The sequence below is a fragment of the Acanthisitta chloris genome, unplaced genomic scaffold, assembly GCF_000695815.1.
Source record: "Acanthisitta chloris isolate BGI_N310 unplaced genomic scaffold, ASM69581v1 scaffold989, whole genome shotgun sequence".
NCBI lineage: Eukaryota > Metazoa > Chordata > Aves > Passeriformes > Acanthisittidae > Acanthisitta > Acanthisitta chloris.
This window is the reverse complement of record NW_008689567.1, coordinates 55368-78336: the sequence shown is the minus strand read 5'-3', so window position 1 is coordinate 78336 and position 22969 is coordinate 55368. Positions and strand designations below refer to the sequence as shown.

The 22969-nt window shown below is 50.1% G+C and overlaps 1 protein-coding gene across 1 annotated transcript in view; it reads right to left on the bottom strand.

Moving 5' to 3' along the window:
* Positions 1 to 394: 394 nt before the first annotated feature.
* The window catches only part of PAPPA2 (pappalysin 2), a gene marked incomplete at its 5' end in the record, with an annotated part of 77934 nt that continues 55359 nt past the window's right edge, over positions 395 to 22969 (bottom strand). The window contains 6 exons of the mRNA XM_009081441.1: positions 395 to 469; positions 2399 to 2497; positions 15347 to 15418; positions 17976 to 18085; positions 19227 to 19359; positions 20081 to 20249. Of these exons, the coding sequence (XP_009079689.1) occupies positions 395 to 469; positions 2399 to 2497; positions 15347 to 15418; positions 17976 to 18085; positions 19227 to 19359; positions 20081 to 20249 (658 nt within the window). The remainder of the gene's footprint in view (positions 470 to 2398; positions 2498 to 15346; positions 15419 to 17975; positions 18086 to 19226; positions 19360 to 20080; positions 20250 to 22969) is intronic.

Below are 22969 nucleotides of genomic sequence, written 5' to 3'. Positions count from 1 at the left end.
AAGAAGCCTGTACAGCAGAGGGTGGGGTGAATAGTGACAAAATCCAGAGCAAACACAGACACCCAGATGCCAGACCAGGACAAACATCCATGGCAGCACACCTGGGCTCTCAGCATGGAGCCCAGCCCAGCATGTGGCTGAGGCAGCACCCTTGGCTGAGCCCCTCGAGTGGGTTTGGGAGGGAGCAGCGATGAGGAGAGGAGCACCACACTCGTGCCCTGCTGGGCTCCGCGGCGGCCTCGACCCATCTCCTCCGCGCACGGTTGCCATCCTCCTGCCCAGCCCTGCCTTACACCCCTGGCCCCTCTCACCCTGCCGTTCCCCAGTGGCCCCTGTTGCTGCCCCTTCGCTCCTCTGGCGCTCGCCTGACCGAGAGAGGCCTCTCGTGGTGCCACTACTGGTTCTCCTCGGCCGCTGGGTCGCGGCACGTGCACTCGTCCTGGTCGCAGTCAGCAGCAAAGGGGATCACCTGGGGGGACCGATGGGAGAGGTCAGTCTCTGCCTTGGGATACCTGGCTCCTGACTGCCCCGTGACCCCACCAACCCTCTCCACCCCGGGACAGACAGACAGACACTTTGGGCTCTGCCCTGTTGTTGGCTCCACACTCGCTGAGACATGGGCTGTGATACAACCCGTCCCCGGCTGATTTTTATTCTTAGCCTTTTCCTCTTTCTTGAGGTGTGTTCCAAATTTTGCAGCCAAGGGCCAGCCTGAGCTTGTGCCCAAATGTCAAACACTGGGAAGAAGTCTCCTCTGATAGGTGTAAGACATTTCAACCAGGGCTGGTAGTGGTGAAGCATCTCTAGATTTCAGTTTTACTTTGGTCCCTGTTAGAAAGTCAAAGGAGGCTTTTCCATGTCTGAACCCACAGACCTGTCAAGCTACTCCTGACTCCTCCAGGCTCAGCAAAGCATGAAGATAACATAGCCTCAGCTTCTGCAGCTCTTGGGGGAACTCAACCAAGCTCCCAGCTATAAAGACTGACCTCCACACTACCCAATATAGATGCCAGGGTGGGTGCATATAGTCCTTATGCATTATGGATTAAGAAAAGCCAGGCAAGATGGAGGCTCTGTTAGCAGGAATAGCCTCAAGTGGGGTAGGCAATGGGTTCATCTAGGGCCACCCACAAGCTGTGCTGCTTTGAGACATCCTATGCAGGTAGAGAGGCTCACTGCTTTCTCTGCAACAATTGTGTGTGGCCAAACAAGCTTATGTCACCTTAGCTGGTGGCAGCAGAGAAAGGAGGGAGGGTATCAACTGAGCATCTGAGTCCTGGTTGACAGTGCCCAGTCATGGGCCATAGGAGCTGAGAAAACAGTTTCCTCCAGAGGTTTTATACACACCAGGCTCAGAGCCAGGAGTTTTTCTTGCTGTGTAAACACACTTGATTTTTCACAGCCTGGGTCAGTGATGGGCTGGAGTGAGGGTTTTTTTAATGTTTGAACCCTGTATTCCTGCATCTGCCTTAACAGAGATGTGCTGGAGGCTTGTCCAGCAGAAGATCTGGGACCTATGGGGGATGCAAGCCATGTCTGGGCCTCCTGAGAGCCATGGGACTGAATATCCCCCCACCTTCCACTGTGAACCCATCCTTTGTTTTGGCCATGCCTTGCTCTGAGTTGTCATGATATCATTGTGGCGACTTCACTCATCACTTGGGTGTAAAGCCTCTTCTCTCCTATCTCAACTGGATCTTCCCAGGATTTTATTTTTCCTTTTCTCTGTGTGTGTATGCGTGATGAAAGGAAAAATGATTCAAGCTCCACAACAAAGATGAGAAGATCCAAATTCACATATTTTCGCAGTGAGAAATTATCTCATGCCCTATGATTTGTTTTGCTGTTGGATATGATTAGGAAGGATGGGCTGTGAGTGCTGGATAGCAAGTGAGGTGGGAGGAGAGGTTCTGATGGGAGACAGAGAAGGGTCTGTGCAACCCCAACGCCAAGTTGCTCCCACTACACTATCCCTCCCTTCTTCCCTCCCCAGAAGAGGGAGGGAAACATAGGCCAGTGGACCATACCAAAAATCCCCTGAGACAGCTCAACTACAGGACAAGGTGACTTCAGACTCACCATGGCTTGCACTATGTCCTATAGAAGTCATTTCTCTGGGACTTGTTTCCCAAAATGAGAGGGAATCCCATGAACCTCAGTGGGAGCTGGGCTGAGGTTTCAATCATACTGGCCACAGTCCAAACCCCAGTCTTAATCAGTGGGATGATGTCTATCAGCTTCAGCTGGCTTTGGTTTAAAATCATGGGTTTGTTCTTCTTTCATGGGAGAATTGTACTTCAGGCTCAGTTCCACAGTCAGCAAAGCCAAAGAGCATAGCAGGCAGTCACCACCCCTTATTCCTAAATCCTGGACAATGCCACAGAAGATGCTGTCTTACCTTCCTGGAGGACAGTGTAGAGGAGCAGCAGTCACCCCCGTCGTACTGGCAGTATGCCCTGTTGTTGATGGTGTCACACCAGCCATCTGCTTGGAAGGGCTAGGCAGAGAAATGAGGCTTTGTGAAAGGGTTATTCAAAAACATCAGGTTTCCTCCAAAGGTAGAGGTCTCAGCTCCACTGCAGGGCCCCTGTTCCACCTTACACAAAGGGCACCACTTATCCTGGCTGGTGTGGATGGAGTAGTGGGTGTCCCAAAGATGGTAACTAGAGGATCAGGGAATTATGTTAGAAAGTGAGAGCAAATTCACATCTCTATAGAGAGGGCCATGAGTCCCCATTTCTATCTCAGTGCTTCTCTACAGAACCATTGCCACCCAACTAGAAGTCAGTTCACTACCTCATCTGCTCGTCCACCTTCTCACACCACTCTCTTGTGTCCCTGCTGTGATCCAGCTCTCTGCATGTTCACAGCTGGGGCAGGGCTCTGTAAGAAGCCAACCCAACTCTTCTTGCCAACACCCCTCATCCCACAGAGCCTGGCTTTGAAGGACTCTAGCTTGGCAATGTGGCTTGGGCAGCCAAGTATAAAGACTGTTAGGAGGATTGATAGAGCATCCTGGACCAGTCTCAGGAAGGCAGGTACTTTATCTTCCTTGAACTAGAGAAAGGTTCAGCAAGGTCAGAAGTCTCCCGTAAGTACTTGCACTCCAGCCAAGCCAACAATTGGCAAGTGCTGGTTGCAAGGACTATGCCTTTTCCAGGATGCTTTTGCTCTGGCTCTGATCACAAGGAACGTGCCTCCAAATTCCTCTAGACTCTCCACTGGAGGCTCTAGCCCTGTCCACAGCATAGGGCTCCACCAAACCCTGCCAGGTTGGACTATAAGGCTACTTCATCTGGTAGCCAGCTGGGATGAACAAAAGAGATCTTCATTAACCACTAACTCCCTGCGGGCAAAATCCAACTCTGGATTGAGCAGAGAGGGCACCAGCCTACTGATAACCAGGAATGCTGGCAACATTGGCACCTTCCAGCTTCAGTCTTGGCCATCTTCCTCCTCATTACTTTTCTCCATGGCCCAAATTTCACTCTCTGTAAGGAGAATGATGAAGGATTTTACATTGCCAAAATAATGGTGGTGGCTCTTTGCAGGGCACAGCCCAGTGCTCTTTGCTGCTCTCCTGAGAGTTACTCTCAGGCCTGCCTGGACACCTGGGGATTTACAGAGCCCATCTTGCCTTGGTGCAGCTCAGGTAAATGCTCCATCACTAAGAAGCCTTTACTTTCAGCTCTGATATGGAAACAGAAAGCTATTGCAGCAGAACAGCTGTCTGTCCAGAAATGTTAAATGGCACAAGCAGCCATTCAGAAACCCATTTTATTGTTGTTTAGTTCCATAAGTCATCTGATCAGAGAAGAGAAACAAGCAACAGGGGATGAGAAGCAGCCGATGGTGGCCAAGACACAGTGCTGTGCAACGGGTGCAACCAGCAATGTGCATGGGAAGCACTTACAATGAGCCCTCAGGATCAGTCAGCAGCTGAGGTTTATTTGTCACAGATACACACCAGCTCTGCCAAGCAACAACTGAACAGGCTAGCAGAATGGGGAAGCCCATTTGGTAACTGAGTAATTAAATGATTCTTCCACTTCAGGCTCTGTGATGATAGCTACTGGCCCAGCAACCATGCTCAACATCCAGGAGGACTGCTGTGATCAGAATCATAGAATCCCAGAATGGTTTGGGCTGGAAGAGACCATAGAGTTGATCTAGTTCCATCCCCCTGCCATGGGCAGGGACACCTTCCACTAGACCAAGCCCTGTCCAACCTGGTCTTGAACATTTTCAGGGATGGGGCAGCCACAGGTTCTCTGGGTAACCTGTGGCAACACCTCAGCACCCCCACAGGGAAGGATTTCTTCTGAATATCTGATCTAAACTCTCTCCCTGTCAGTTCAAAGCCATTACCCCTTGTCCTGTAACTCCATGCCCTTGTCAAAAGTCCCTCTCCAGCTCTCTTGGAGCGCCGTTAGGTACGGGAAGGTGCTCTAAGATCTCCCCAGAGCTTTTTTTTCTCCAGCCTCAATAGGACTCTTGGTGGAAACCTGGCCATGCCATTGTTCATGGAAGCAGCTGACCTGCTTCATTAGATCTGGTGTCCCCAAACAACAACTGAGCTTCAGAAAATACCCAGACTCAGCCTTTGATGATGGACACTCACCTGTAGCACCCCTAAACCAACCAACAGTCAGCTGAAAAATGTCACCACACTGCAATAACACTGCATCCACTGCCTCACAGCCAACATGTGAGACCAATGATAATACCAATAATTCACATGAAAAAGCCATGCCAAAATCAGGGAACCAATGTGGCTTTTTGCCCTTGTGACTCACAAGGAACAGAATGGGGCTCAAGGCAGGCTAATGACACTTTGGGAAGTAGCAGCAGGGATTATGGCTAACCACCAAGTCTGGTCTCTGCTATCAGTACCACAGGCCCTGAGCCAAATCCAGGCAGTCACAGAGAGAGTGCATTTGCCTGGAAGATCCCAGAAGAGCAGGAGAAAGAGCACACCTTCTGCAGCTGAGAAATTGAGGCACAGGCAATTTAGGTAGGCCGCTCAAAAACAAGAAGGGATTTAGCTCTCATCATTGCTATCACAAACCACATCCAGAGGAGACCAAGGTGCAATTTCATCAAGGCAACAGGAAGAGGGTTAACACTCCTCTTCCACTGAAAAGCTTCAAGTGGGTCTTAAATGATGGTGTTCAAAAAAGGTCTCTGAGCCTTGAAGTAGCTTTGAGTACCAGGAGGGCGAGGGCAGGGATGTTGGGGCTGGCTGGTCCAGGGATGCAGTCAGGGGACCAGCCAGGGCTGCTGGCAGGGGAGAGCTCTTCTGGGTGTGATTTGCTTTCGCAGCCTTCCACACGGTGGAGTTTTTCCTTGAGCCTTGCTCCATATGTCATGACTCACTGGCAAAACAACACCCGTCGCTTTGGTAGTTTCCATACAATTATGGGGAGGTTTGCCCATCCTGGCAGGTCTGAAACGATTTCCAGATCCTGTGTGCAAGGTGGGGGGAGGACAGACAGGGACAGGATGGGGAAGGAGAGGCTCTTACTACACCTCTTAGGGCAAACTGCCCCCTCCTCTCAACCCGCCGGAGCCCGTACCCCACCCTAAACAAATACAGGCTCCTATGGCAACACTTGTTGGGGAAACTTAACAACTCATGCTCCAAATTACATTGGAAAAACATATGAGGGGAAAATAAAAAATGACTAATTGGACTAAAAGCTCAAGAGAGCCAGGCACAGGTTTTGGGGACTGCTGTCCCTGCTCCTTGCCTAGTGTTTGAAGAACACAGTGACTCCTGTGCCTTGTTGAGAATCTCCACCTGGTTTCATCTTTGCAAGCAGAAAGAACAAAGTAAGGTGGTGGTGGGTAACCCTCAAGAGCACAGGAGTCCTTGTACCAGTCTCATTTTGGCCTTAGAAGAGTCATGGCAAGGGAGGACACGGGCAATGCAATGCACTAAGAGCAGGTGATGTGAGAGAGGAAAACCCACACAGACTCTGTTCAGCCTTTGCTTGACTTGTGTGGCTTTCCAGAAGGTGGGAGAAGAAAGATTTGCCCATGTTGGCAAGTCACAGAAACACCTGATGTTGTTTTAGGATGCTGGCAGGAAAAAGGAAAACACCAGTGCCCAACTGTGCCACGCAGAGGCAGCGGATGTGATCCAGGGAAATGACCAGCTGGGTCTCAGCTGCTAGAATATGCATCCTCCAGTGAGGGGGGGGGGGAAAGGCTGGTTGAAATTCTGTTATAACTGGGGAAAAAATGAACAAGGTAATTGCTGCAAGTGCTCCACGCCACGTTAAGTGATGGGGAGCTGCTGGGCCAGGCGGTGTGCCACCGAGGCAGCCAGGGAGCTGGGCTGTGTCAGCGAATCTCCCTGCTCATGCCATCCATCTTCCTTGTTTGTTCAGACAGGAGCTTCAGCAGGGCATGTGTTAGCACGTGGAGGTGCAGCATCTGGCACTGCTGGGCCCGAGCCCCGCGCTGCCGGCTCAAAAATAGTAACCGCCACTCAAGTGCTTGGCAATTTAAATAGGCTAAGAAAACATAGGCTCTCAAAGCTGGGAGCAGGCACGAAGGAAAAGAGAAAAAATTAAAGGGGAAAGAAAGAAGAGAGGGGAAAAAATATTGCAGGCAAAGGAGAGATGTGAGAAATGACTGGTTAGATCCCGACACATCCTGGGCAGAAGCATCGCTAAGGAATTGGTGGTGCTGTTTCTTTCAAGGCTGCTGGGAGATGTGCTGGGAGCAGTGTCTCTGCACAATATTTTTCCAGGCTGGTTCTCTCCCTGGGGCTGCTGTCCTGCCCAGCAGGGAGTCCCCAGTGCCATCAGTGAGGCAGTGTTCTTCAAATCCACCTTATAGGTAAGTTGATTCAGTGTGAAAAGGTGAAATAGATGAGGGGAAAGATGGATCATGAAGAATAAATCACAGATCCCATATTGCACAAATTTTGGTGCTGCATCATGGGGCTTTGATAAACATTATTTCCCAGGAATGCAGGCTTTGCTCTGGTTGAGCAGACCTGAAGGCCCAGGACCTTGCTTTCAGCCATGACTCCTTCCAGATGCTTTGGAGAAAGGTGGAAAAAAAGATAAAAGGATAAATCAGCATTGACCTGTCCAACTGTGCAATGAAAGAGGTGAAAGCCTCTCCTACTCTGCCACTGAGGTGGAAATTGCTTGTCATTTCAATCTGCCCACAGCCACTGAAAACCCAGATCCCAGTTTCAGGGGATCAAGTCCAGCCTTGAGAAGCAAAATGTTTTTTTCCAGCTTGGTCCTTGGCTTTGTGACCTTGCTGATCAATCTAAGAAAGGTGCATATTTGCTTTCATGCAGCTTCTATGACAGCATGGATTTTGCTGTCCTCTCTTCCTTCCCTTTGGGAAGGAATCATTATTCTGGGTATTGAGCTTGGATCTATTATGTACTGACACAACCATGTGTGACCTTGTAACTGAGAAGATGCAGGTGTCTTGTCCTCAGCTGTTGCTTTTAAAGCAGCTCCAGAGAAATAAGGGAACTACCATTTCTGCAGGAGAGACAGGCAGGGACCAACCCTGGAAAAGCTGCTGCTGCCCTCAGACCCACACCTGATGCATCAGCTTCACTGCCATTAATCCTACTCTTGTGATGGATGTGTCATTAGTGGTGGGAAGATCAGCTGAAAACACAAACCCTTTGGTGGCAGAGGGATGTCAGCCCAAAGCAGGGCTCACAGAACCATGGGACATGAACCTGAGTTGTCCCAGGGCTGGAGAGTGCTGCAGTTTCATGGGTCTAAGACATGCAAGAGAAGCCACATCCCAGGTGTCAGACACTGCCCGTGGCAGGGAGGAGCAGGTAGGGGTGAGTGTGGAAAGGACAGCATGGAGAGGCTGCAGCATCCCTGGGCCAGGGAGAGACAGAGGGTAACTTCTTCCTGCCAGATGCATTCCCTTCCTCCTCACCTCAGCAACTAGCCAAGATATTTCTGAAAGCTCTGGGAGGTCCCTGGGAGGACTTGAAGAGTACCCAAAGCCTTGTTAAAAGTCTGGTTCACTTCAAGCCCCAATGCATCCACCACCCCCAGCTTGAGTCCCTGGAAATTCCTCCTTCAATCCCTGTCCCAATCCCTTTAATATCCCTCCAAACCACTGTTCCCTTACAGAAAATTGGGACTGGTGTCAGTCCCTGAGGCCACAGAGGTGACAGGAGCTGGTTAAAGTGATGGTATAGCACCGTGTCCCCAGAACACATCCCTTTCCTTACACACACTCACACTGGTGAGGCAGAGAGCCCGGCCATTCTTGGCTCCCCCTGCTTGCCCAGGGAAGTTGACTGGGAATGCAGACTGTGGGAGGAAATGACAATGTTCATTGTTTGGATTAAATATTTTTCTTGGCCCTCTCTCTGTTGCAGTGTGTCTTTTATTTTATTTTTTTCTCCCCCCCCTTGACACCCCAAGCACATTCACTTTCCCTCTCTCCTTCCTGAGGCTCTCCAGCACGCAAGGAGGAAATCAGCTCTGAAAAACACAGAGAGGGACAGAGAGGGAACAGGGCTGGCTTCTGCTCAGAATGTTTTCTGGGATGTCTCCCTGCCCTGAGCCACCCCAAGCAGTGAATAAGCTCTACCTGGCCCATTGCAGCAAGGGAGGCAGAGGAAGAAAGCTCTAGAAGTTTGGAAAGAGGACCAAGTGGCCTGAAGAAGAGAACCAAAATCCTACAGACCTAGTGCTTCATTCTTTGAATCTTCCAGTTTCTGCTCCTGAGCCATCCCTCCACTCCTTTTGAAGCATGGCAGCTGTCCCTTGGAGTCACAGGCCTGTAGGATGGCTAGCTGGAGACATTGTAGACCTGCCCCATCACCTCAGACACAGCCAGAAAGCCAAATGGAAAAATGCCATTTGCTTCTGAGCTTGCTGGTGTCCCTGAGCCACTTGTCAGCTTAGCATGCAGATTGCTTTCATCACATCTCAGGTCTCCAGGAGCATCTGCTCCAGCTGCAATGTCCTCTCCCCAGGTGCAACTAAGGAAACAGAGGCTTGTTGCTTGAGGGTATACTCCATATACCTGAAGGAACACCTCAAAGAAGAGGTGATGGGCTGGAAACAGCACCTAAGGCAAGCAACAGACCAGCTCCCAGCATGGTGTGGAGCTCCAGGTGTTCTTCAGGTCAGTGAGATCCCTTGGACGTAAGTTTCGTGCAAACATCTAGGCCCCCTTTGAATCAGTCTGGGTTGAGGTTTGACAGGATCAGTGTCTGAAGGGGGATGGAGAGCACAGAGATTAGGCTGTTGCTTAGCCCCCAGCCTGAATGCTGCTGTAGATAGACACACTGGAAGAGCAGGTCCTTGTCTTCATGGTGTCTCAAAGTGTTAGTGTGTCCCAGGCCAGGATTTAGCTCAGACACACTTCTGCTGCAGAAATGAGCATGTGGCACTTTGGACTACTGAATGGGGGTGCATTTCTCTATTCCTCTGTGCCATGTCCTCAGGGACCTCATGTCTCAGCACAAAGCCATCTGGAAAGGTGTTTGAACAGTCCATGGGGACAAGAGGAAAAAAAAGGGATGGAAAGCTGGTGTAGGTAAACACCACATCAGAGCAGGTCTTTGCTTCCATAAAAACATCCAGGTCCATGATCTGTTCACACTGGGACCCTCAGTATTGTCCTTTTTATACCCTAATCTCAGTGCTAACAGGAGAAGAAAAACAGAAGCAGGAAAAAACAAGCTAAGGGGAGAGGAGGAAGATGCCATGTGTTGAGAGTACTCCTAGCAAACACAGTGACTCCCAGAGACAGATCCCCATCCTCCCAGGGATGCTGCTGCACACACAAGAGAAAGGAGGATATCCCATGCCCTGAGCACCAGCCTGCCATCCTGCCCTCAGCAGCTCTCCTGCTGCATGGATTAGATCTCCTGCCAAGCCATTTGTGCAAAATATGCTGCAGGATAGAACGGGTTATGGAAAACAAGCCCTGAAAACCACAAGGGCCTCCTGACCCACTTGTATCTGGTTTCTGCCAAGTTCTTGTTACAGATCTTAAACAGAAAGAAAAACAATGTACGAGGGATGAAGGAGCTGTAGGGGAATGAATATTCGTGTTGGAAGAGCAGTTGGCTGGACTATGCTTGGGGATGTTTGTTTATTATCCGAAACGACTCATTGATTTTTATTTCAGCGGGTGCTTTCAGTGGTTTTCCACTCCCTGTGTATCACTGGCTGCATGGCTGTGACCACTGGGAGAGGGCAAAGGGGGACGTGGATGGGAATGGAGGGATGGCACCTGAGCTGGAGAGGGCAGAGAAGCAGCCACAGGTGCTGCTGGCACAATGTGGCTTGGGGAAGCTGAGGCTGCTCCCACCTCTTTGGGGCTCCATCACCACTGGTGATGTGCCTGAATGCTGTAGTCCTTTCTACCTGTGCCAAAAGACACACATCTTTCAGGGTCCTGTGAGCCTGTCCCTGCAGGCTGGGGAGCAGTGCCTGTCCCCTGTCCTTGCACTATGCTGATGTGTGATTAGCTTATTTCCTTCTGCTTTGTCTCTTAAGAAAATGAGGTTTCTATAATCACACTCTACATGTGTGCAGGGGACAGACATCATCTCATTCTTTAAGAAAAGTATATCTCAGCTGAGACTTTTGAAGAGGAATAGATTTCTTTGGGCTCACCCCCTGGAAAGCTATATCCCACTCTAAGCAGCCCACGCTGCCCATGCAAAGAGCAGCATGAAGATGTACCCAGAAGGTATGTAGAAAGCTTCCCATTCCCAGCATGGAGGGGTTTGCCTTCACCAGTCAGAAGCCAGTTCTGATCCAGAAGTGATCACCTTAAAACACAGCAGGACCCTGATTTTAGGTGAGGTTTCCCACTGTCCCTATTGCATATGCCTTCCAAGGGGTTAATTCTGACTGACAAATGCTGGACACAAGCCACAGGTGTGCTGAGTGAGGTTTTTGTGCATGCTGGTGGGAAGAGCCAAGGATCCACCAGGGTCCTTGACTACCTGTTGGATCGAAAGACTCAAGAACAACTTGCAACCACAAACACACTTCAATCCCTATTTCATCATTTCCATTGTAATACCTCAGGAAACCACAAAACAGGGAACAGACTAGTGTTTTACAATCATGATAACATGACCAGCAGCATGTGCAAGGGCAGCGAGACCTTGTCCTCATGCAGGGAAGACCTGAGAAATTACCAGCAGCTCACGCTCACAACAGCATTCTGGTATGGCCCATCTTCACCCAGGCTGAGGCAGAGACCTCAAGCCAAGGCCCCTTCCAATTAACCCTTTGCTACCTGCATGTAATTATGACAAGAAGCTGGAGGTAGGGACAAGATCAGCATGCTGCACAATGTGTTGGCTGCCCAAAAAATCCTGCCCCCATTTACTCTGATCGCTGCAGGAGCAGCCTGCCTTCCTCTCAGGGCATTTGAGGAGGACAGTGGTGGTTACTCCATCCTGTATATAACCCTGGGTAAATGTGATGATGATAAAATAAATGAACTTTTGCACCGAAACCACAGCCACTGTGACCCACAGGACCCTTTGTGGTGGGAGATAGAGGGGTGCAGAGTTAGGGCATTGCACAGACAAGGAGGTGCTCTATAACAGCCATGCTCATGCACAGTCTATTTTGGACCATGGCAGGAATAGTCCAAGGGAGCAACTGGGATTGCTGTACATGCTGTCTGTTCCTCTGAACTTAACAGTCTCACTTGCTATTGGGCACAGGAGGAGGATGTATCACAGGTGGTCACCTGGGCATGGTTTAGGAGAATATTCCCCAGATGCTGTAAACACCTCCCTCACGGCAGCCAAGTGCACCAGCAGGATCACATCCACCTTCTCCTGACCCATGGCAGAGGCAGGAAGGAGGAGTTACTCTCCTTCTCTGCTACCTCTCCACCCAGCCCTGAGCCCCCTCCCCTGATGCCACCATCTGTTTTTCTACTGATGGCAGTGGACAAGATGTTCCACTGGCCCTCGAGAGACGAAGTGCGCTCTGCGCTAACTCGTATTCCTGATGGGCTCCTGGAAGGGTTTGCATCCCTCTCTCTCTCCCTGCCTTGCTGAAATACGTGTCTCCCGACTCCAGCACTGGGGAACTTGGCAAGGCACAGCAAGAGAGCAGGAGGCAGATGGACAACCAGACTAATGGAAAGAGGAGGGAGGTGGGGAGAGGAGTGAGAGGGATGAGCAGGCAGGCTGATCCGCCACCAGTCGAGGGTAAAGACAGGATCCCTCTAATGCCATTGCACGGTGACCTGGACTTTCCAATGTGAGGCAGAGCTCCAGCAGGGGCTGAGAAGGTTGAGTCTTGGCTACTGCTCCCATGCCCCGGCCTGAAGTGACTCCACCAGGGAGAGACGGGGTGAGCTGCCAGGTGGTTTGGATTTCTTTTATGTAGGGTTGTTCCCCTCACTGAGGCATCCAGAACAGAAAGCTTCCTGATCCAACACACACTTGGCAGTCAATGGAGAGACAACAGCATCTCCAAGGGGTGACTCAGACCTGAGGTGACATGGACAGTCCACTGGAACAGAATTTCACGGCCCAGTGGATGGCAGAGACTGGCCTCTTAAAGGAGGTGCCTCCATTGCAGGATTCCTGTGAAATGAGGAGGAACCTGGGATGAAGACGTCCCGTGGACATGGCAAGTCAAGCTCTACCACGAGCAGTGGTTGGGCACCACGCAGTGAGGACAGATTACAGGTTGTATTCCATCTCTAAACTACTCCTGCTGTCTAATGCCTCTATATCTCACAAGATGTTGGGTCCCAAGTGAAATGGCCTCTGAGAACCACAGTGCTTTTGGTCACAACGATGGGGGCAGGAAAGGAATAGGAAGGAGGATGGAAGCCAGCACAGATAAGGTGGAAACAGCATTCAGGGCATTTTCTGTGGTCAGACAGAGAGACTGGTAACAACTCCCTTTTTCCCAGTGCCAAGCAGCAGCTTCCAGAGCAATACTTTGAACAAGACACTTTGGCAAGAGTTATTCTTTATGGCGAGACAATGACTACTATAAAACACACGTGGAAAAAGAAAACTTATCTAGGAAGATTTGGCTTGTTGGTCCAACCTTAACAACTTGCAGCACTGTAGAAGGAAACACAATGAAAAAGACACGAATGTGAGAAGTGAGGGGGAGGAGCCTGCAAGCTGTATCAGAAAGGAGAGCACCAGGGTGAAAGAAACTGTTTGAGGATGAATCTTCATTAGTATTACAGCGAGTGACTGTGGCCTTAAAAATAGGTCTGTGCTGATGAGGCTGCTAACAAGGAAAAAGGCACTGTTCTACAGAGGGGGATCAGTATATCTAACAAATACTTAGATGACCCGAAGGACTAGAGAGAGAGAAAGAAACAGAATGACATTCACTTGTATAAAACTGAAGGGCAAGCTCTTGTACTGATGGCAAAACATCTGCTGTGAGCTTGGCGCTCATCAGTTGGAAACAAAGGAGGTAGAGAAAGATCTGGGTGTACTTGCTGACCTCAGGATATCTGAGCTGCCAGACTGATGCAACTGCAGAAACAACAGATACAGATCTGGGTCCCATCAAAGGAGACATTTCCAGCACAAGGAAGCTTTGTACAGGGCTTTGGTGAGGCCTCAGATGGAAGAGTATGTACTGACTACTTGGTTGTTCCTGATGAAACATTAATTGAAAGCAGAAAAGGCATTAAAAAGACTCTCTCCATCTCCTGGTAGGACACCGCAGGATTTTGGCTTGCTTAACCTCCTGTATGCCAAGAGTGCTCTCTAGGATTGCTTTCTAAGAGTAAAAGGGGGTGACAAGGATCCAAGAACAAAAAGAGATAATGTTGGCCGTGAGCATGTTTGGGTGACTGATGAGAAGGCAATGACTGTTACAGTGAGATGCTGGGACTTCAGGTAGTCAGCTCCCCTCTCTCACACACACACACAAATAAGTTGGCATTTTTCATCATTCCCTATGGGATCTCTCACAGAAGACACAGACACAAGGTGAGGTGCAGGAACCACAGAGGAGTGAACACTGTGGTCGGGTGTATGTGAGCCTAAGGGAGCATCCTTATGCCTGTGTCAGCTTTCTGTCACCAGAGCCACACAGGAAGGGAAGAAGCAGCCCCTCACACCCCATCTGTTTCTTTTTTGGAAGGACCAACTCCCAGAGAGCACAAGCACAAGTTCTCCCTTGCTAGCAGAACCACCACAGAGACCATCACTAGAATCATCTGGACTGCTCTTCCACATAAGTCATCCCACTTCAAATACATTGCCCCAGATCTGATCTAAAAGATGTGGTTTAGAAGACTTGGAGCTCCCAAAACACTGGAGGATCCATCACTAACCTCTGGTACTCAATCTGGCACTCAATTTGCCACAATCTGGCAAACCTCTCTGGCACACAGCACCTCATTCCCCTGCTCTTTCTGCCTGTGTTTTGCAGTGGACACACACAACACAGTCATCAGGTTTGGGAAATAACTGCTGCACCTTCTGTAGACCATAAGGTTTCCTTCCTGGGGATGTGCCCCCTGCAACATTGCCCTTTCTCCCACACTCGAGTCGACAAAGAGCTGAGCTAGGCAGAACCGGTGAGCAAAAGCAATCATTCACATTGAAATGAGCACATAAAAAAATATAATCAGCAAAACCCTAAGCTATTTTTGGTGTGCAAACTCCATTTACATTTTCCTTTTTGGTAAAAATCCCAAATTTTCAGCCTACAACATTCCAAAATTCTCCCCCTTTTTTTCCTTTTATCCTCAATCATAATAACAACTAGTGCTTGACAAAGACTGCCTATTTTTAATTTCCTTAGTGAGCTGACTCCAGGCTGCCTATGATTTTCTCCTGCCTGGTCATTATTCAAAGCGAAATGAGTGGCTAACCAATTTCTGCAAGGAATTCTTTGTCTGCAGATTCTTCAGGAGCAGTTTGTTTTGCATGTACGAGGCTGGAAATCCTGGTTGTTTGGGTTGGACGGGTGAGTCACGCAGGGCTTTTCTGGACCCATGTTACTCCAGAACTGCGGCTCTGGTTAAGAAAATATTCCAGCTTGGAGTCAGCTTGGGCTTTTGGGGGATACCCCTTGCCAGTGAAATCCTTGCTAGAATATTCTTCCTGGGCTGGCCAAGAAGAATCAGGCAGGGAATGGAATGGGTTGTTGTGCAGCTCTTGCTCCCCAGCATCGCCCTGGCTGTGGGGGGACTGTACCTAAGGATGTCTTCTCTGTTATCTCTGCTCATCCAGCAAGCCCAAGCCCATCTCGGAGCAAATATGAGAGCAAAGCCATCTGGCTTTGTGCTGGAGCAAATCTTCATTGCCAGTTCTCTTTTAAGGGGCAGGCAGCTTGTGCTGGGGACAGGGAGCACTTACCTCACACGACTGGATGCAGTGAATGACAGAAGGGTCTGGAAACCACCGCAGCCTTCCCGTGCACACAACATTCTGCGAGGGAAGGAGGAGAGAGCTGTGAGGTGAGGTACCAGAGAAAGGAAAACAGCCACCAGTGCTTTATGGGGCTAGAGGTCTCCTCCAACACTGCTTTGCTCACTGTGGGGCAGAATTGCAGTGGCAGCCCAAGGACCCTCCCTCACCCTTTGAGCCCCTCCAAACCCAGGGCAACTGCTCCTGGGTCAACCACAAACCAGGGTACATTGCTCAAGGCAGAGGCTAGGCACAATCATGTATGTGGGTATGTGTAGATATATATTGATACACAACTGGGAGCAGACAAAGGGAGATGACAGGGATCACAAGAGAAGTGAGTTTGGCTGGCAGTGCCACCACACTGTGGTTGACTCAGCCAGGAGGTAATGCTGGGAGAAAGCCACCAAGGGCCACTACAGGTTGGAGTCTGGCACCACCTCTGCTTGATATTCACCAGCTTCTTGCTCCTACAGGATGGGAACTCAGCTGGTCATCATTCAGTGTCTGCATCAATTGACTCATTGACCCCTACTCAGGCTCCAAAAACTGCCTCATGGGAGGGACTCATCTCCCCAGACCTGACCTGAAGCAGATACACCAGACTCACAGTCACTCTGAGGTTATCACTGGTATTTACGAGGCACAAACTCAGCTGTTGCAGCCAGATGGACACAAGAGCAAGATGTGAAGGGCTGAGTTTCATGGCACTGGAATGCACCATCCCGCTCGTTCAGCTGGGGTTTGTGGGGAGCACTCATGATTACACAGGGGGAAGAAAAGCCCCACCACACATGCAATTTCCTCCTTGTAAAGCTCAGGCAGGCTTTGAAATCTGAGGCCCCATAAAACAGTGTCTGGCCTGTGAAAGTGTCCTAGGATGCCCTGAGCAGCGCAGGAGTCGCACAGAGGGGTGGGTATGTTTTCTCCCAGTCTCCTGTTTGACATGTGCAGTGACTGGCAGACTGGCTCCAGCATTCCCAGGTGGCACAGGAGCTAGGGATGGTGAAATTCTGCCCATGCAGACCTGCTTCAGGTCCTGCTGCTGCATCTTTGGTCAAGACCACAATGGGGCTGTGGCAGGATGAGGTCCTGGCCATCCTCAGCCAGTGCAGGGAAGGCAGACCCGGAGGGAACTGGCCTGATGGGGCAGAGGCTGGGGATGCTGGCTGAGCTTGCCAAATCCCACTTATCCCAGAGGATGTGTGCATCCTAGCCCCGTTGGGGTGTTTCATGTGTGGTTGTTTTGCAACTTGGATGCCATTTTAGTATACTCATATTAGTTTACTCATATTCCAGGCTGGGAAATAAGGGCAGAGGGACAAACCTGCTCAGCTGTGGGACACAATGAATCAGAGCTGAAAGCAAAACAGGGCTGTGCCCTCCCTGAGTGGCCTCTGCAGCTCCCTGTGTTGTTCACTCCATCCTCTCCATCATCCCGGGAGCACAGCAGCTTCCAGGAACAGCGAACTGTTGGAGGCTTGGGGGAGCAAAGCAGGGAGTAGAGACAGAAGCCAGGGCAGAGAGGAAAAACAAGATGGTCCAGGGAGAGATCTCCTGGCAAGGGGCAGCACCACTTCTTAAAATAACACATCCTCTCCCTCCTCCTCCTCTCTGCAAAATGCCTCCCTTGCACGAAAGCCCACAGTGGTGGTGAAAGGGAAGCTGAATGCCACTGCCTCGTTGGGCCAAACCATCCTATCCCTCAAAGGCAAGGACTCCTTCCAAGGCTCGTGCTTAACCATCCCACACACCCCAGGCATCCTCACCCCCCGGCAGTCGTCCGTCGTGGGGCTGATTCGGGGCGACGTACAGTAGTATCCACAGGCACTGATGCTGGGCCTCCTGTGGCTTCCCAGGAGGAGGGGAAAGCGTTTGGATGGGAGCACTGGCTCCTGGGAAGATTGCTTGCTTTTCTTTGTTCCACCTCCTTCCTGATGCATCTCATTTTTATTTTAAGAAATATTACCCCGGCAGAGCTGCTTTTTGGGAAAGTCGTGCCATGAGGATCCAAAGTATTTGAGCTATTTGAGCTGCTTTGCCTACAAAATGAGTAAGAGGTGGGGAGGGAAAAGCTCCCCTGTTCCAGCAACTGGCTGGCCAGTGGGTCCTGGCAGCCAGAGACACCTTTCAGCTGACAGTGCCCTGCCTCCTCCTTGGCAGGGAGATGCCTGCCTGGGGTTGCATCGCTGCTGCCAGGTAACTGGGGACCCAGGCTGACGCCGTGCCAGGGGCAGATTTTGCTCTCCCAGCACACTGGCTGACAATACCAGCAGCTTAGCAGGTTTAAGTGCACAGCATGTCCTGAAAAATCAGTGGGATTCTTGCATTTAACTTCATTTATTGTGGTATCCTGCAAGCCCTTGAAAGCTGGCTGGGGAGCTGATAACTTATGTTGAACTTTGGTATGGGAGAGCACAAGGCTGTACAGTAGCATCTGCTGCTTGTCTTTCCAAATCTTACCCTTCTTCACCCAAGACAAAAAGATTTTGGTTTAAAGCACCAGATAGGGAGGAAAGGGGCTCCCCTCTATGCTGCCAGCAACCCCCCTGCTAGAAGAGTCCATCTCCCCTCTTACCTGGACTCTGGTGGGCTGCAGACGGTGATCCATTGTCTCAGCAGTGACGTTTTTGGGCAGTATGACAGGGTCACTGGGAGGTATGATACAGGAAGGTATGCACACAGCACCTGTGGGAGGAGAGAGAGCCTTGAGGACCTCATCAGGAACCAGGCAGTGATGTTTTACAGGAGGGCACCAAACACAAATGTGTAGGCTACTTACTCAGGGTAGAGGCAGACATAAGAGGGGACCCTTTTCTTCCCAGCCTGGGGTGGCAATTCCTTCCCCAAGTGCTGAACTATCCAAGATCCTACAGGTATTGTGCCCAATTCCCTTCTCCCAGAGGAGAGGAAAACTGAACAGGGCCCAAGAGACAGATTCAAGCCTGGACAGCAGGACATGGGACCCAGCATGAAAATAAGTCTAGCCTGGATACTATGGGATCACATTGGTTCACAAGTTAGGAAATATCTTTCATAGTTTTTTACCATGCTGAATTCCCACTGCCTTCCCATGACCCAGGAAGAAAAAAATGCTGCAAAACCCACCGTGGAAAACCAGGTGGATCCCAGTCCTAACCCCCTAACCCCAGCCTCACATCAGGTCTGTCCAAAGCTTAACTTTAGCAGTCCCTGCCATTAGATTCGCCTCAGCCTGGTTTGGTCAGACTGGGATGACTGGTGTGTTTGCTTCAGAATGACCTGTGTTTTGCACAAGCACCCTGTCCAGCAGAGTGCCAGGAAAGATACGACTGTGGCTGAGTGTTTGCAGCTTTTCCTGAAAGCACAAAGCGACCAAGTCCTGCAGAAAGAAATGGATGATGTGGTCCCTCATCTGGTGAAAGTGCCCTGTTACACACAATTGTCACTGCAGCTTTTGTGGCTTTTATCTAGGACCTGCCACATTAACATCAGCAGTAGTAGCAAGAGGAGAGAGCTCAGTGGGGATGGAAGGCTACAGATCAGGAAAATTAATGGCAAAGGGTTGGGTTTGCCCTAGAGGTGAGTCCCTGCTGCTTCTGAAGAGAGATATGCTTATGCTGGAGACAGTTTTAGCTTTGGGTCTTGCCCATGAGTACAATCAGGGCATGAATAAGGGTAAAGCAATGCCTGTCTCTGTTTAGAAAGAGGATGGAAAAGAAAACCAGATATTTGTCACAGATTTAATGGGGATTGGTAAAAGAAAAAGAGTCACTATGACACTCAGCTCTCTGGGAGCACTGAGTCAACATGAAGTTTGTGTTTCTGTTTGGCTTCCACCTGCCCTCACCTATGCCATGCCCCTGCTCACACTTGTACTCCACGAAATTCAGCTCTGTGAGTGGTGGGCAGGTGCCTTGTAAGCTCTCACACAGTTTGAACTCCTCTGTCCACAAGCCCTCCTTGGTGCAGATGATGGGAACCTGCAAAGCAGAGGGAGAGCAGCCAGTGTTAGTGCCCACAGCAGCTGGGCTCACCCTGCCTGGCCACTGCCTAGGTCTGGGCAGGGCACAGTGCAAGGACACCCTCCTGCCAGGGCAGTCCAGAGGGAAGCTCCCTGGAGCAGCTGGGATGCAGCCATCTGATCCAGCCTATGTGTACTGACCAGAAACCAATTGTTTTCCAGCTGCTGCTGGATCCCACCAGATGGAATTGACCACACTTCTTTTCTTGTCCCAAGGAGGGACAAGACCCTTTCAGTGCACTGGATGAGGCACCTGGGTAGAAGAACTGGCAGGCAGCTGCCTCCAACCCCAGGAAAGCCTCTGGGTGAGCACAGTTGTCCATCATCCCAGGTGAACACATTCACAGCAACTCCCCAAACCCACTGGAAACCTTCTGCTTTCTGGCACTTCTCACTGAGACAAGCCAGCTTGCCTAGGACTACTACTTTCCAGACAAGTCCCTAGGGAGCAGGAGAACATCCCCAGGCAGTGGTGCACACTGTGCCATAGCCAGTGGCTGGCAAGAACAACTTCGGATTTGCAGGGTACCTGCTCTTTGGTGGTACAAGATTATTTGGCCTTGGGGATGGCCAAGCTGCCATGGGGTCCCTCTGCACAATGGGGCACAAGGAGCCCTGTGTTTTCAAGGTGCTCTGAAACCCAAGGTTTGGCCAATCTCAGCCTCCCCCCAGACACTCACCTGCTGTCCCTGCGGCTCACAGTTGAGGACACACTGGCTGTCCAGCTCAAAGCCCTGGGTGCAGTTGTACATGCCCTCAAAGACAGGAGGTGGGGGCTCACACACCACGGGGACACAGTGTCCCTCTTCCCACTGCCCACTCTCCAGGCACTGGACCTTCAGGAACTTCCTGGGGAAACATAGACACCAGATTGGGCAGCAGCATTCCAAACACACCCTACCTGGGCTCTACCAGGCATCCGAAAGACATTGGGAGCAGCCTAAAAACATCTCTCCTGGAGCACAATCAAGCCCTCACCAAACCACCCTCACCACTGGCAGGTCCTTCCAAAGGGACAGCCAACACTCAGCCAAGACTTTTTCTTCTCCTCATTGCAGGGACTGTACTGATCTAGAAGCACTCCCTCCTCTTTTCCCTCTTCCATGATTTCTGTAGGTTTTGAACAGGGAGAGGAGGCAGAGGGGTTGACATTTCCATGGAAGTTTATCAGGGGGCTGTGCTGTGCTCCCTTGATCTCTGGTCAAAATGCAGGCTGAGACTTTCAAAACTGCCTGAAAATACCTAGGTGCCTGGTTATTCTTTGTTCCATTCCCTCAAGCTGGCAGAAGAGGCTCAGCCCCTCAGAAAGGCAGCTTTGAGATCCCCAAATCTCTTCTCTCCAAGTCAGCTTGTCAGTCAGAGAAGTCATCTCTTCATTCATCCCACAATGAGCAAGTACAACCAGCCCTCTGCAGGGCCTGACCTTTTTTGGTCCCCAAATTGAGAGCATTCACTTGGCATTAAAGTGCTCCTCTACAGGATCCCCTAGCTTTTATCTTTGAATCATGGAATTGTCTTGGGTTGGAAAGGACCTTAAAGATTGTTTAGTTCCAACCCACCTGCCATGAACTGGGCCACTTTCTCCTAGACCAGGTTGCTCCAAGCCCTGCCCAACTGACCTGTCAGAGATCTGCTCCAGATGACACTTCATGGTAGAAGCAATAGCAAGGAGCATGGGTGATGCCCCTTTTCCCCAAAGTGTCTGATCCCTGACTTTCAGGCCAGCACTTTTCAATGCTGCAGCTGTGGGTGATGCTAAACATTTCTCCTTGACAGTTTATCTCTTCGTGTGGTCCAGGTGGTGAATTGGTGCTGCCATTGAACAGATTCTGCCTAAATCAAGATAGCTCCCATCACAAAGCACAGATGTATACACAAAGTTCCCCTTGTTACCCTCACTTTGGGATTAGAAGTGAAATAGCTTGGCAGCTGGAAACCAGGCTGTTATGTGGACCCTCCAGGCTGAAAACAGATTTCCTTTAGGAAGAGTCAAAGTTTTACCCTTCATGTCAGCAGTGTCAGTCAGATGATCCTGCCAGCAGAAAGGCAGTGAATCTCTGGCAGGATCTTGATTACACAATCAGTATTACCTCAAGGATCCCTTGTTGACAAGCAGGGATTTCTCAAGGGCCCTTCCTCACCCAGGTTAGTAAATCAAAGCATCTTCTCCAAGACAATGGATTTCTTCATCCCCTTTCTCTTCCACTTATGCTATAGGAAATTAATTTCAACTAGAATTTCAACACTTTCTAGGCATCCTTACTGCTCCCACAGTGAAATCCAACTAATGACACAGAAGTGAGGGAATCACATGAACATCTGTGTCCAAGATCATCTTGGCTTGGACAGAGACAGCTGGATACCAACCATAGTTGAGGCCTGCAAAAGGTGAGCACCGTAGTGCTACCACATGAGGAACAAAGCTAGAGCTAGAAGAATAATTTGGAGGCAGTCTGAATATATTTCCAAGGCTGTGCTAGTTAGTGGGCATGAGGAATCTTCCGTGTCAGCCTGACTTCTGCCCAATATATAGTACATAGAGAATCTTGCTTCCTTATGCCCATCAACACCTCCATGGCACCAAATCCTTTAGCAATACTCCTGCTTGCTCTGTTAATGGACCACAGAGAGACAAGAGATCAAGAACTCAGTTTTCTGAACCCAGAAAGACAGCAGAAGACCCCAAAACCTGATGTCCTTCTCACCTTCTCAGACCCTGCTAGCATATCAGCACATCAGGAACCTGCACCCCACCAGTGCCAGTCACTTCTAGAGCTCTCCATCACCTTGCTTTCTCCAAAACTGGCCTCAGCAAAGAAAGAAACCTCTCACTCTGGCAGCTCTCCCATCCTTCCCCTGCCAGGGCTGAGACACCAGAATGATTTGCAGAAATCCAGCAACTGACTGGCCTGCTTACTGGCTAGTAGCTACTACCCCATGCCAAGGGGGTTGTACTCATACCAAGTGTACATGCAGAGCTCCAAATGAGACAGTAAATGACATTTACACTTCCAAGCAAAGGTTTTTGCTTTGAATCAGGCCACTCACATAGGAGTTAATCTGTATGATAAGAAAGCAATGCGTTTTCTGCTTCTGTTAATGTGGGTTTTATGCTCCACCATCAGAGATGTCAGATGAAATAGCAGCAATGATAACGGCAAATGTGAAAACACGATGTCAACACGCTTTGCTATGAAAACGCAAACCACTTCGCATGATTTTCCTTGACTTGCCTCACAGGCTGTTCAGACCCATAGGGAAGTTACTCACACATCAGAGGAGCCTGGGGATCTCCCAGAGGACATCCTTTTTACCAGCAGTTGCTGTAGCAGGACGGAGGTGGCCTAACTTTGCAAGCCGAGTCGATCTGTTTGCATGTCCAGTGCCTGAAGTGCCACAGGCACGCAAGCTGCTCTGCAGTTTGCAAAGCAGTCCATGTGATCACAGCCATAACCATCATTTGCTCAGCTCCCCTTGGCCCAAGAAATGCTCCTAACACTGTGAAAAGCTGTTTACAGAAACCACTTCCTTCATTACAAGGCAAGAAATTTGGCAACCGCTTCCCACTA